Raw genomic sequence first — 13,516 nt, forward strand, 5'->3', positions numbered from 1 at the left:
TACTTTGACTTTAGCAATCCGTCTTAGATGAATATTTCAGGTGAATTTCTAAGAATGAATTTTGCTTCACTCGTTAAACTATACATCCCGATGAACCTCTGACCGTTTCCATCAGCGCAACGAATATATCGGTATACTGTATATGATAGTTGTCGTAGGAACATGTTACGATGGAAACCCGTTATTCGCATCAACCTTACTCTTCTCGTCATGTGTTCTGGGCTGCCATTTTGGTAATAAACCAATCCACTGTAAATCATGTCATTCGTAGGGAGTAATAAAGTGGCATGTCAACTCTTCGTCCCCAACGCAGGAGTGCCTTATGTAACTAATTTATCGTTGTTTGCTCATGCTGCCTTTGGTAGCTACTTGAATATTGCCAGCTATCAATGGTACAAGAACAATATCACGACTGGAGGGACCATCTACCTGCTTTTTGTCTTATGCGTCGTTATCTCCTCCACAATAGCCAACCCGTTTCGGATGGGCACTGAAAACATACGAAATTGTACAGTGAGTCTTATCCATATGCACTCTATGATGATTTACAACTTAGTTTGGGAGTCCTTTGTGTCGTGTTGCACATAATGATTATGCGTCAATCGCGAGCGATCATAAACAGACATCCACTGCATTCCCAGCAAAATTGTATCACGCTCCAGTTTCTCCAAAATCCTTCTACAAACATAGTTCCGGGTAAGCTGATTCAGAAAACCAGGTGATTTTCCATTGCAATCTCAATGGATAGGAAACATAACTAAAAGGCTATTTAAACAGGGAAATATAAAAAAGGTATCCACGAATGCAGCCATTTAATTACCACAGACGTTCTAGTTACGACTAGATGTAGGAGGAATACCTAACTGACCCGTATTTACTAATGCCACCAACCTTTTAGTAAAGTAGCAGCGGTTGCAGTGACCGAAGGGTCTTTTTCAAGGCGAATCTGGTTGACCCAACGAGCACTCCCTTTTCATGCTGTCAAGCGCAAATCCTAGAACCGGAATGGAATGAGAATGAGAAGGAGGAGGAGAAGAAGAAGAAGAAGAAGAAAAAAATTTTTTCTTTTGGTTTTGCAATCTTCCTAAATTCAACAGAAGGGAATTTAAACCTGATGTAAGTATTTCTATAAATTTTTTACCTGTGTGGCTATGTACTGTTACTCTGAACCCAATGTGCTGATGCATTCGTCTCGGAAAGAATTGCCCAAAACTTTACCAACTAATCCTTGCATTTACAATTGGCACCACATTTACGTAATTTATGATCCCCGCATGTACATATTAACTAGCACAGAATTCAAATGGGCTTTGATTAACTCAAAAAATAAAAAAACAAAACAAAAAAACTTAGATAAAATAATCCCAGATAAAAACAAATAATGTTGAATGGGGAAAAAAACGGTGGCAATCTGGTGACATAAGTTTATAAGCCAAATTAAGAACATCGTTTCCTAACGAGTACTTGATAATCAGCTTCCATGGCACGGAAACATGAATACTGCTGTAATAATTTGAGTGAACGTATTGGAGCTCGACCCAAAATCTGTTCAACATCAGAAGCCATCCTACCAAGGGTACAGAAATCAAGAATTTGCCCAACGGGATAATTTGATTGATTTTCATGCCCCATAGCTGAATCAATAAATGAGTGAGTGAGTTGGATCCACTGATTATGAGCTGTTACCAAAGCATCTAGATAATCAGGTGTGGTAGGGAGTAATGAGTCTGACCAGGAGATGAGAACTCGTAAAATTACGAACGGTAACAGGTTCAGCATGCATGTTGGGAGGATTTGTATCCATGGAAACTTACTGTCCTCTCCTGTCCAATACGGCATTTTCCAAGCATTCAGCAAACCTGGATTCGCAGATATTTTTGGACAGAGCCGTTCGATGAAGCCAGGCCATTTGTCAGTATTTCCTTTTGTATACCAGCTAACGGCAGCAAGCGTCATCAGCTGGCTAGCTAGAAGGTCCACTTCCACTACGCCACTCCAGTCGATGGTTTCGTCATTGTCTAAGTCGTACATTAAAGGATGAAAAACATCCAACGCCTTATCCAGAGATGCCCATGCACCCGCGACAACTTTGTTATCATGAAGACGATGAATCTGCGTTAAAAATGTCAAAGTTAGTGCATTGCTTACTGTTTGATCTTGTTTACTGGAAACCTGAGCAGAAAAACGAAGACATGGTATGTCTAGGAATGCACCTTCCAATGCGCGAAGCAGATGGCTTGCAATATACTTTGGCAGCCAAGCTGATTCAGATGTCACTGTGTTTCGCCATTCGTTTTCAATCAAATTGGCAAGTGTTTTAAAAGAAGTATCTTGGATAGGCTGGTAAGAACTATTTCGACTAAGAAGATATGGTGGCAGAGTACAAACAATACTCCACATAAGCTGATCGACGCCCTTTCCTTGCTCATGGCGAAGTTGCATCCAATAATTGATGAGCCAGGCAGGTGATTCAGAAGAAGCAGGTTGATCATTATACAGGAGATATTGTAGCAAAAGAAGAAGATCTTTAGAGCAGTCAGCATGGGCAACCGAATTGTTAAGTATGCCCTTCATTACGGAATCGAGAATAAGAAGGGATAATTCCGTCGCAGGGACATCTTGGTATTCCGTTTTTAAAACAGAGTGTAAATATCCAGATCGCTCACACCACGATAATACATCTGCGTCAGCTACCACAGCCATTTCGAGTCGAAGCCACTTCTTTGCCGGTAACTAAACGAATAAAAGGAATTCAGGAACTGCTTATTCTATAAATGACAGTGAGAGCTTACATCTGCTTCTTTTAGAAGCTCCATGTCTTTGCTCAATCCAACAAATTTTTTAAATTCACTAATCTTTGAGCTATGCATTATTCTGCGACAGAGCCAAAGGTACAACGAGGACGCCAGGCGCACGTTCGCCAGCTCTTTCCGACGTTTTGCCGCCATCAAGGTGTGGTAAAGTAATCGTAAATAAAAGGTCATAGATTCTTTTCTATCCAAAACTAGTTGATCCTCTCTCATTAGCAATTCACTAAAAGTTCCATTAAAGGATCGGTAATGAACAGGTAGGAGAATATGACTATTGCGACAAAGTAGAAGAATCACGATGCCATAGCAACAGGCCTATTAAACATTAAAAACCAATTATTTGTTTTCAAATAACAATTTGTTTTTTTTTACAAAACTTACCATGTCGTCATCTTCATTACAAACGTGAATAAAGTTCCAAGTATGAACATAAAGCGATTCGACAAACTTAGGGTACCGGCAAAAAAGCAGAAAATATCGATTCATCCAATCAGGTTCATTGGCTGCAAAGCATGCGGTTTGGATAGACTGTATCCAGTGCTTCACAATCTATAAAAATGGAGATATGCTTGAATCAGTCCTGCCAAACGAAAAGGTAAGAGTACCTTGCAAGCCAATCCATTTCTTGTTGCGACTTCATCAGCGTCAGGATTGAAATCGATTACGGTTGTACTGGAATTTGTATGGGAAAGAAGTGCTCCCAGGATATCATCTAACTGCTCAATAAGTAGGGACTGCTGACGCTCATCTTTGCAACGAATAACGTGATTCATAAGAATTTCATAGTTCGTTTTCCCGTCAGACATCTGCCAATCCATGGGTTCATTTTCTGGTGTCTCTTTTTGTAATTGTTGACAGGCAGCACGGTAGGCTTCGTAATGAGGTCCTGGTATTTTGCCTGATTTCTTCAGCTCTTCCACGAGCTCCTCTAGCGCATCAGGTGGGTTGGGTACTCGTCTATAAATAATAATTTTTTTTTTTTATTTATTTTTTTTTTTTACATTTTGTACGCTGGCAACTCAGTATCGCCTACCTCGGTTTGAGTAGCATGGGTAAAAATTTATTGATAAAATATGGTTTACGAAATATGGCAGCCTCAATCACTGCGTTAGATATTCGCCCACTCTTTTCAAATGTAGCTATGGCAATCCCCACTTCCTTAACCACGGTAGCATCTTCTTCAATAATTTGATCTAAATAACAATATTTTCTCAGAACGCTGGATCATTAATAGTTTAGAGCAATTTACCTGTCGACTGTTTTAATTTAAAATCTTCCAAGCGGGTCCGGACTAAAACTGTGTAATCTGTCCACAATGTCCGACAGTTATCCATCTAACAAAACAGAAAATCATAATTCACTTCAAAAACACGAACCTACTCTGAAATAATACCATAGGAATAAAAGGAGGGTTACTTCTATGGGCAAAAAGAACCCATGATGGTTCGTGTCGAACAGTGTTCGACAAAAATTTAAGCAAGAACGCAAATTGCTTAGACGTAGTTGATGATGATGTTATCGACGAAAACCAAGCGCCGTAATGTGGGCTACTAGTGTGTTCTGCATTAATTTGCCTAGCAAGAAGAAAAGAAGCCAAAAGCAATTCCATCTGCAAATTCTCCAATGCTCGCTGCATCAAACTATTAATGAGAGCTAAGAAATACGTGAGATATTAAAAATGCGTTGATAGAAATCTAAGATACCTTTCAAGTGTTGATTCCCTGTAGGGTAACACGCTTGGACGGTTGAAATTATGATCAGCAAATTTTTCCAATTGATTTCGTATCGGTTTAGAATTTCATCAATTTTCTTGAGAACGTTTTCCACTTCCAGAGGAATCAAAAGCTAAGAAAAATTGTAAAAATTAAAACACAAAAGTTTCCAAATAAACACATTCTCACATATTTCATTAAAAAAATACTTGGTAAAGAATTGTAATGACAGTTACCTGAGTAATTAAATTGACAACATTTTTGGGGCTTTTAAAATAAGTCCATTCATGTTGTGATTTTATGGCTGTGATGGGTTTTATCTCTGGTTTGTAGCTTATTATAAAGGACAGCTGCTCAAGATAGCATCTTTGGAGTGATGAAAGTTGACAGAACATTACTTGTTGAGAGTCAACCAGAGAATCAAAGGCATGAATTTCTTTTTCGGGAAACTCCCACACGAAATCCCACATTAGTCTTGTTAAGTCATTAAGTAATGACACTGCAATCTTAAGAGTTTGGCCACTTATGTTTTTTTGCAGATCAGCAGATAATTCACCAAACCCAATGTGGATAACAACGGTTAACAGGTAATGTAACAAATCTGATTCTTGTGGGTTAGGTGGACTGCATGCCAACACAAACAGAGAATCAACCCATGCTGATAGTTTTGATGAACACCCAGAACAACTTTGAAAGTAAAGAATTATGGAAATTACTCCAATTTTGTCCAATTTCACAATCACCTGAAGTGGTGCCAAGGCAGGTTGGTTATTAATTACATCTTGAATTTTCTGATTGTAGATTTCTCCTTGGCTAGCAAGCTTTTTGCAAGAACATAAAAAAAATTGCCTTCAAGTTTGAAATGCTTGCCAATCAAAGCCTTGACACCTTGTATCACAAACTGTGTTGCATACAACTTGAAAGGAGTTTTCGACTTTTCGGCATCCGCTCGAAGAATCGACATGACCAATGCTACAGAATTATCGTCCGTTTCATCTTGATATTTGATAACCTAATGAAGCAAATGCCTGAACGAATTTTAAACCTTATTTATGCGTCTGATGCGTACCTCTGTGTGTATTACTTGTTTGCTGAAAAAGGCACTAAATAAGCTATTAGCCTTTCGCTGTATCTCTATGGATGCCTCGGCCATTGCAACCAGTGATAATAATATGAGCTAGACGTTGCATGCAGTAATTATCTCTTTCGACGATGCCACTGGATTCCCTAACACGTTTTGCTCATTTTCAATCAAACAGAACTTGGGCGCCTGCACACAGCTGATCAGACTAGCGATGTTGTCGGATCGGCAAAACCATTTGTTAATTTTTAATTTTTTAATTTTTAATTTTTAATTTTTTTTTAGATTCCATTATAAGTTTAGATTAAAAATTAAAGTTTCTACCATTAAACCAAAGATTATTCTAAAAAATTTTTCTAAACTAAAGGTGGCAGTTTCCCGATTCGTTTAAAAAAAACAGCTTAGCTGTGGGTTGTATGCCTTGCATTGCAAATGTCACCACACAATCGTAAGAAACGTGATTACCGTTTCTGTACACAACGTCGGAACGAAAAACTCAAATTGTCATACGTGAAATACCTATCAAAATGTGTACACAAACTGATCGCCGTGCACTATAAGCTTAAATGAATTTGCATTGACAAGCAGCTGACTGCTTGACGGCCATCTGTACCTTGATTCAGGGATAACGTTGTTTATTCTTGACTTCGCTTGACCTGCATTATACAGGTAGGGGATACAAGTAGGTAAGATGTAATTATCAACGTCAATAGCATCACAGAAGACAAGTTGGCAAGATTGAAGCTCGAAGGCCGACATGAGCCGGATAAGAAGGGCTGGGCATATCGATCCATAACATTAAGAGTTCTAGAAAGAGACACGAGCAATGGATTCCTCCCGGTGCCGCAAGAATTCTGAAAATCATCCATTGAGATATCCCAAACGACGGCTCCCCCAAGTTGCCTGGAGATGATGTATTTGCCTTTATAGACGACCATATCGGTATCGTCATATCCAACCCAAATCCTCCCAGATGTATGTAAAGAGTAGGCAAATGGCCCATTTAAGCGGCTGGAACTCCGCACTGCTTTAAAGTCCTTGTCGACTCGGACATGTTGACAGATTTCGTAAAAAGCTAATTCACCTTGCGTGGCAGTGAACGGACCGGCTGCTCCTGGACCTGAAGCCGCTGCCGGTGGATTGTAAGCTCCTGACGACAGAGTCCAGCTATTACCAAAAAAAGGGATACCCATGTTGATTTTGGACTCTGAAAAGCCCTGGTTGATCCAGTAAGACACCATAGAATCAACATTGTTGTTTTCGTTTCCAGGACCCTCCCATTTTCTGGGGTAAAGGGGGGCGTGATGATCCGCCATCGATTTCCAACTGCCAGTCATGTTGTACGATTTCAAGTTGACAAAGTCCACTAGGCGTTCTAATTTGGGAATGTTATAACCTGGATCCAGGACATTGGAAAAGATTTTTTTAAAGTCTATAATAGATTGTTACATTTTTTTAATAGAAGAAAAAACTATACTGGAATCGGAGTGGTTGGCTATGACGGCAATGCTGAGCAGATATCCACCGGATTTAAAAGCATTTTTTAGGGCTTCAAGTAACCGGACGAAATTGCGGGGATTGTTGGCAGCAGACGTAACATCTTCCCATGGCCAAGAGAAATCTAATCCATCGAATCCGTAACGAGAAAGAAATTGCACAGCTGCATCGGCAAAGGCAACCATGCTGTTGCCACTGTCTGTCACTTTCTCAACGTATTGAGTCGATTGGTAGCCAATCCAACTACCGACGGAAACCATTGTTTTCAATTTAGGATTCCTGGTTTTTAACTGGACGAATTTGGTGACAGATGGATCCAGATTCTTGGATCGCCCAAGGCCCTCTTGTTTCCCTGCATTGATGATACCCTCAAACGTTGCCGAGACGTAGATCAGATGAGTACACAGGAAAGGATCGATATTGTCGACCGTGAATTGGCCATTACCTTTACGTCAAAAATATTCAATAACAATCTGACTGACACCAAAGCCAACATATTTTTACCTTTACGAAGACTTGCACCGGAATTGAAATAACAAACCAAACGTGGGGCTGCGGAGGCGAAGCCAACATTACACAAAGTCCATGATACGGCGACCACCAACAATGTTGGCCATTGTCCCATCTCTGATGATGCCAAGATACTCGCAGCCAATCAGTATTAGCTTTACTTTGTAGGATATTCCTAGAAATTTTGTTAAATGATAACCGTGTCACGTACTGTATGACAACAAGAATGCACAGAGTTAACCAGAATCCCAGCAATGCTTACTACGCGTTTAGTTACAGAACCACGTCCAAAAAGAAAGCGGATTCTGTAACAGGAGGTTGAGGTTTCTCGTGTGGAGCCCTTTTAATCACCGGGACGGGGAAGTGGTGGCCAGAAACGGGAAGAATGTTTGATATCCATCTTTTTGACAATTCACACCTAAACAGTCTGTCAATTGTTAACTCTACATTTCCTTTTCTGTGGTTTTCCCCAATAAATTTATTTACAATTCTAAAGTCATAGAAGAATAGGAGATGTTGTTATCCTTAACTTTAAGATGATACATGTCCTTCATGGCTAGATGGTTAGTTGTATGTTTAACTGCCTTAACATCCTCATGGCAACACATCTAGAAAATGTAGCCCTACCTTGCATTTTATTTCTCTCGTATTGTTAAATACTACACATCAACTTTCCATTTTCAATGGCAAATGCATTCACAGAAGTCAACGGATTCAGAAGAATTAGTACCTCCACCATCCTGATGAGGCGTATGCCAATTGCCATTCAGGGTATTGTAAATGGTCGTAGTGATGGGATTGAATCCCCCCCCGCAAGTATTCCGAAAATCGTCATAGCTTATGTCCCAGAGAAAGGCTCCAGCCAAGCCTTTTGATAAGATGTATCGGGATTTAACAGCAGCCATCTCTGGATCATCGTAACCAACCCACGTTCGGGGATGGTTTGGTGAAACGGCATAAGGTCCGATTGCTTGACTCGGATCTTGGACTCTGTGCCATTGTTTAGTGCGAATAGCATCGCAGATTTCGTAATACGCCATTTTTCCAGCTTCACCTAGAACACCTCTAGCAGGAACTACGCCACTGGCAGCAGCCGGTGGAACAATGTTGTCGGACGACAGCAACCAGCTCAATCCAAAAAACGGTATGCCCAACGCGATTTTGTTGGCTAACAAACCTTTGCCAATCCAATAAGTAACAGCAAAATCGGAATTCTTATTATCTATTTCCCACGGACGTTTGCGAAGAGGTGAATGATGATCGGCTTTGGTTGGCTCCCAATCTCCGTGGAAATAGAACGTCCTCAGACTGATAAAATCTAGATTTTCATTCAAACTAGAAACGTCGTAGTCTACTCAAATTCATTGATAATCAAACATTTTCTCATTAATTGTTGAGTGTTATTGATTCGTGGATGGATCGATTAAATTACCGCCGTCGAGTGATGAAGAATACGTTGATGCTGACGCTGGAACGACGGCGCTCAGCAAGTATTCTTTCGGTTTGAAAGCATTCTTCAGTGCTATCAGCAAATTAGAAAAGCCATCCTTGATGGCTGCTTTTGAAGAATAATCGTAATCCAAATTCAGGCCAGAAAATTGATGAAGTTGAAGGAAAGCCATTACTGAATTGACGAATGTGTCGATGGTGGACGCATTGGCAATCAGTCTGGAATACTTGTCCGTGCCATCGTTAGCGTCTTCCCAGCTGCCAAGAGTGATCATCGTTTTTAATTGGGAGTTTTTATTTTTTAATGCAGCAAACTTTTCATAGAAGTTGTTATCGATGTCAACGGTGTTATCTTTGACCGAAATTTCAAGGGTTTTCTTGTCGAGGATGGCAAATTGGTACAATACATGTGTGCACAATTGAGGATCGATATTATCAACTGTGTATTGACCGAGGCCCGCAATCTCTAAATATTCAAATGTAAATTGATGGTTAATGACGCGCAAAAATCGGGGATCAATGTAGACTTACTTGTGCGATAAACTGCCCAATTGGGAAACGAGCAGAGGATCAGGATTCCATTTGTGCTGAGCATTGACGAAATAAACAGTAGCAAGAAGATCACCATTTTAAACAATCCAAACAGCAGATCCATTCCTGTTTTCTCTACGGCGGAGTGATTGCTTGCTCAACAATATCTAACACAGAAGTTGAGATAAGTGTTTCGCCAAAATTATAACTAATAGTCTACTCGATGAAAGTAAAGTAACTAACATTCTTTTCTTAGCATTGTACCAGGAATTCATATCGATTCAATCTAATTAATAGCATTACCTTACTGAATTGTAATAAGATTGCTAAAGCTGTTGATTTTCTTTCGGCCACTGAAACAACGGCATTACTGAAACCCCTTATTACAAATCATTTGCATTCCGTGATTGCTTTAAAAAAATGTTTGTAGTCTAGTAAGGAAATGAGATCTACCACATCCCGGCAATGACGTTTTTTCCCTTTTTGAATTAGGTCCATTCGTTTTGTTTATTAATATTCTTATCTTTAACACAGAACTAGAAGAGAAATTTAGGAATTCCTAAATTTTTCTGAATCTGAAACAAGAAACTTGAAAGATTCAAATAACTTTAAAAACTAGTTTAAAGGAAACAGTTTTACCTTCGTTTGGTAGTGAGACCTTGGTATTGTCAGAAGGACTTTGAAGCCTGAGCCGACGGAATCCTGTTAGATTCTGTATCTATAGTCATATTATTTACACGAGTGAGTTCGAGAGCGGGAGAGAAAAGAAGCTGTATCATGGAACGGGAATGTCTTAATACAGGTCGTATTATTATTCAAAAGAGAGCCCGACGCGTGAGAGATAGTTTTTGGATAAACAGGGAGCACTCAGGAAATTGTAGACTTCGTGACAGTTCAAACATTGTTATCATTTTCATTCTTATTAGGTTAGTCGTATTGCGGTGTGGACCTATCCTCTTCCACAAACAGAGCTCCATAACTGGTTGTCGATATTAAGTTTCGGCATCACAATGAAAAACAAAAACGACAGGTCGTCAGGTTCGTCCCTTATTCTAACATCTAAGGGCTAATATGCATCCGCAGGTAGAAAATGGTACGTCATAAAAAAAGAAGAACATTAATATTTTTTGACATTTGATAGCCGTTGTATATATGTGTATTAGGCTAGTTATTCAACGTGGCCATCAATCTGTGTTTCTCAGTCCCATTCTGTTGCGTGGGGCCTTTGGGCTTCACGAGATAACACATGCAATTCAAGCATTGCAAGGCTGTTATACCTAAACTAATAAAAACGTGTTTTTTTTTTAAATGTTTCTTTTTTGTTTCTTTTTGTTTGAGGCATTCGATAAGACAATAGAAATATTGCCGGTCTTCTCGGAAGAGGAGAATTCCACGAACAGGTTAATTGGGTTCCACAAAAAAGCTGGCATTGGGGTAAAAATAAAGAAGACTATAATCCGTCAAGTCAATAAACGTCATGCGTGTCGCCTTCATGATGGAATCTTGGGCTGAATAGGCGGTACATCATCCGCAGCATAGCCCAAGGAAAAGAACATCTCCCCCCATTTCATTACCAAAGAGGCGACCATTTTTTTCTTTTTTTCTTTTACTCTCTATATATAAGACGGAAGAAAGCGGACTGTATACTTGAAGCGCGGCTGTCGATCCGGTAACAAAGACTGAAATTCTCAAGGTAGACCACTGGCACCAATCTCTGTGACGGTATCTTTTACATACGAGCCTATAAAGAACTTGCAAGACAACCTTCTATTACATCACCACAAAAAAAGGTCAGTTTTTATGTCATAACTCTCCATTTTCCCTTCTGTCTTTCAGGATTACATCATTGCAATTTTTCTTCTCTCCCCCTGGTCTAGTAAATACTTTTATGAAAGAATCGCTTCATATTTATGCGGAAGTTTTATTTGATTTATTACGCCATTTTCGCCGGTTGCAGCTTGGTTTGCATATAACGGGATCCGCTCACAGAACACACAGCTATTAACAGAAAAATACTAGGAAAGTGAAACCAGCCGCATCCTGGCGATGTGAAGTACTCGATAGTTTATGAGGTTAGATTGTTTTCACAGTAGTTTAACATTCACGGTCGTTGACGATGACTGATGACAGAAACGTGTCATACGGTCAGCATAAGTAACCGTCGCTCGTTTGAACCTAGTGAACCGATAGTCAACAGTATGCAAGATTGACATCCCCCCTCCGCCCCCAAAGATAAGGCAAACTATCACCATGGAGTTGCCTTCGTTTGCCCTGGAATGTCACCGGGCATGCAGTTAACCGATATATAGTTAAAAATAATGATGCGATATACCTGGAAAATGAGGATTTAGATGGAATGCACTGATGAACGCCAAGTTATTGTCTCAGTTGTACAACTTCCAAGAAAAGGACGACGTCGTTGAACTTATACACGTGTTGGCTAGGTCGTGATACAAATCGAACCTGTATTAAGCGCGCCACCATATATGTACCACGTATATATCATTTTCTCTCATAACACTGTGACATTAAGAGATTCCGCTTTCTTGACGTTTGGTTATTGCCCTTATTCGATCTGATTGTTTGATTTCATTTTCAGCTCCAATCAGCTAACGAGGATTTCATCATAAATGGTAAACCACAGTACAAAATGTTGTCTACGGTCAAGATGTGACTGATCAAAATAGAACGGAATTCGATGAAGGTAGGCCTTAGCTAGTGTCAATATCAAATCGAGATTGAGACAGCTGTGTCTGATGATGCAACAGCACATTCCAAATTTAAGCACATTACCAATCGTGAATTGATGATGGACTAGCGTTCTGGCAGCGATTCACGAATGTGTTGCTATCGAGAAGAGATAACGAGCAATTATGATGGATTCACTGTCATGCCACCTATATCTTATTACTATCGTGGATAACGTGTTTATTCAAAAGAGATGTTATAAATCCAGTCACGTTTTCTTTCCCATATAGATTCCCCGATACATACATTGTTCTCGCAATAACTTGGGTACGAATAGCAATGATAAAAAAATTTGGGAATGTTTCTGACGTACGTAAGCGACAAGGTCCAACTCACCTCAGTTGGAAAAACATCAAAGCATCAGTCATTTGGCTATTTTTGGCTGAGTCAAGTAAATAAACTAACCACAAAAACCAGATACAACCGCCTGTACGGTAGAGGTGGATGAGTACTTCGGCTGCCGCTCCCCGTTTCAAGTTCAAAGAGAAAGAAAATAATTTACAAAGAAAACACGATATTAGGAAGAACATTTTGAAGTTGATTATGGTGTTTTATCGTTGCTTAATTTGGCGAAAGAGGCTCGAAACCCATTCACTAAATTCGTGAATGGCAATACTTACACAACAATACCCTTGTTAAGCTACTATACGGTTGACTGACTGCCGGTGCTAAATGATGCAAGTATGCAGCGTGAAGCCAAATCGAACAGAAGTAACCGCAAAGCCAACGCGCTCCTGCAGCTATATTTAGTACGCAGCCCGTTTGGACAGGTTTTTTTTTCGCAGCGTGTGCAACATCCATTCATGTTATTGTGTTACACCAGTTGATGAACGACATTCAGTCTGAGGAATAATATTTCGATTAGCTGTCAAATAACACACAAATCTAGGGGCGGAAAAAAAAAAGATTTTTTGTTATTTTATGTACAGGTTGCCAACACCGCAATTTGTATAGTTTAGATTGATAGGGTAGACAAATTGTATGATCGAATTGAACGAGATTTTTTTCTACCGGTTTCTATGCGCCGTCAGCTGTTTTTATCCGAGTTTTTTGTTGTTGTTTGTTTGGTTTTCTGTTACGTGGAATCGCCTTCAGGGAGAAAAAACCCGTGAAGCGCACCCATCAATTTCGGAGGCAATGGTTGCGGACAAGGTTATTCGACAGCACGCAAACGACTT

At 39.8% G+C, this 13,516-nt stretch overlaps 2 protein-coding genes and 1 long non-coding RNA gene across 4 annotated transcripts; 1 reads left to right on the forward strand and 2 right to left on the reverse strand.

The window, feature by feature from the left end:
• Window positions 1–9: 9 nt before the first annotated feature.
• Window positions 10–1,664, forward strand: LOC116931984. Its single transcript, XR_004399255.2, has 2 exons — window positions 10–718; window positions 778–1,664. It is a non-coding gene; the product is annotated as an uncharacterized LOC116931984 (long non-coding RNA).
• LOC116931983 lies at window positions 1,214–5,807 on the reverse strand. Of its 2 annotated transcripts, XM_045179689.1 has the most exons (12): window positions 5,592–5,807; window positions 5,266–5,534; window positions 4,759–5,209; window positions 4,514–4,655; window positions 4,204–4,463; window positions 4,060–4,144; window positions 3,844–4,003; window positions 3,416–3,767; window positions 3,192–3,359; window positions 2,793–3,125; window positions 2,173–2,733; window positions 1,214–2,112 (listed from the first exon to the last, which is right to left on the reverse strand). In XM_045179689.1, the coding sequence occupies exons 3-12, from the start codon at window positions 4,990–4,992 to the stop codon at window positions 1,438–1,440; spliced, it is 2,970 nt and encodes a 989-aa protein (XP_045035624.1). In that variant the 5' UTR covers window positions 4,993–5,209; window positions 5,266–5,534; window positions 5,592–5,807; the 3' UTR covers window positions 1,214–1,437. The 2 variants fall into 2 exon arrangements, with proteins under 2 accessions (XP_045035624.1, XP_045035625.1); XM_045179690.1 differs by having other exon boundaries at window positions 4,759–5,518.
• Window positions 5,808–6,221: 414 nt separating this feature from the next.
• LOC116931988 (probable chitinase 10) lies at window positions 6,222–10,036 on the reverse strand. The gene is made up of 7 exons (XM_032939667.2): window positions 9,894–10,036; window positions 9,591–9,757; window positions 9,043–9,525; window positions 8,294–8,961; window positions 7,605–7,755; window positions 7,081–7,545; window positions 6,222–6,999 (listed from the first exon to the last, which is right to left on the reverse strand). Exons 2-7 carry the CDS (start codon window positions 9,712–9,714, stop codon window positions 6,239–6,241), a joined length of 2,652 nt encoding a protein of 883 aa, XP_032795558.2. The 5' UTR covers window positions 9,715–9,757; window positions 9,894–10,036; the 3' UTR covers window positions 6,222–6,238.
• Window positions 10,037–13,516: the final 3,480 nt, after the last annotated feature.

Source organism: Daphnia magna, linkage group LG10 (assembly GCF_020631705.1).
Source record: "Daphnia magna isolate NIES linkage group LG10, ASM2063170v1.1, whole genome shotgun sequence".
In the NCBI taxonomy this organism is placed as follows: domain Eukaryota; kingdom Metazoa; phylum Arthropoda; class Branchiopoda; order Diplostraca; family Daphniidae; genus Daphnia; species Daphnia magna.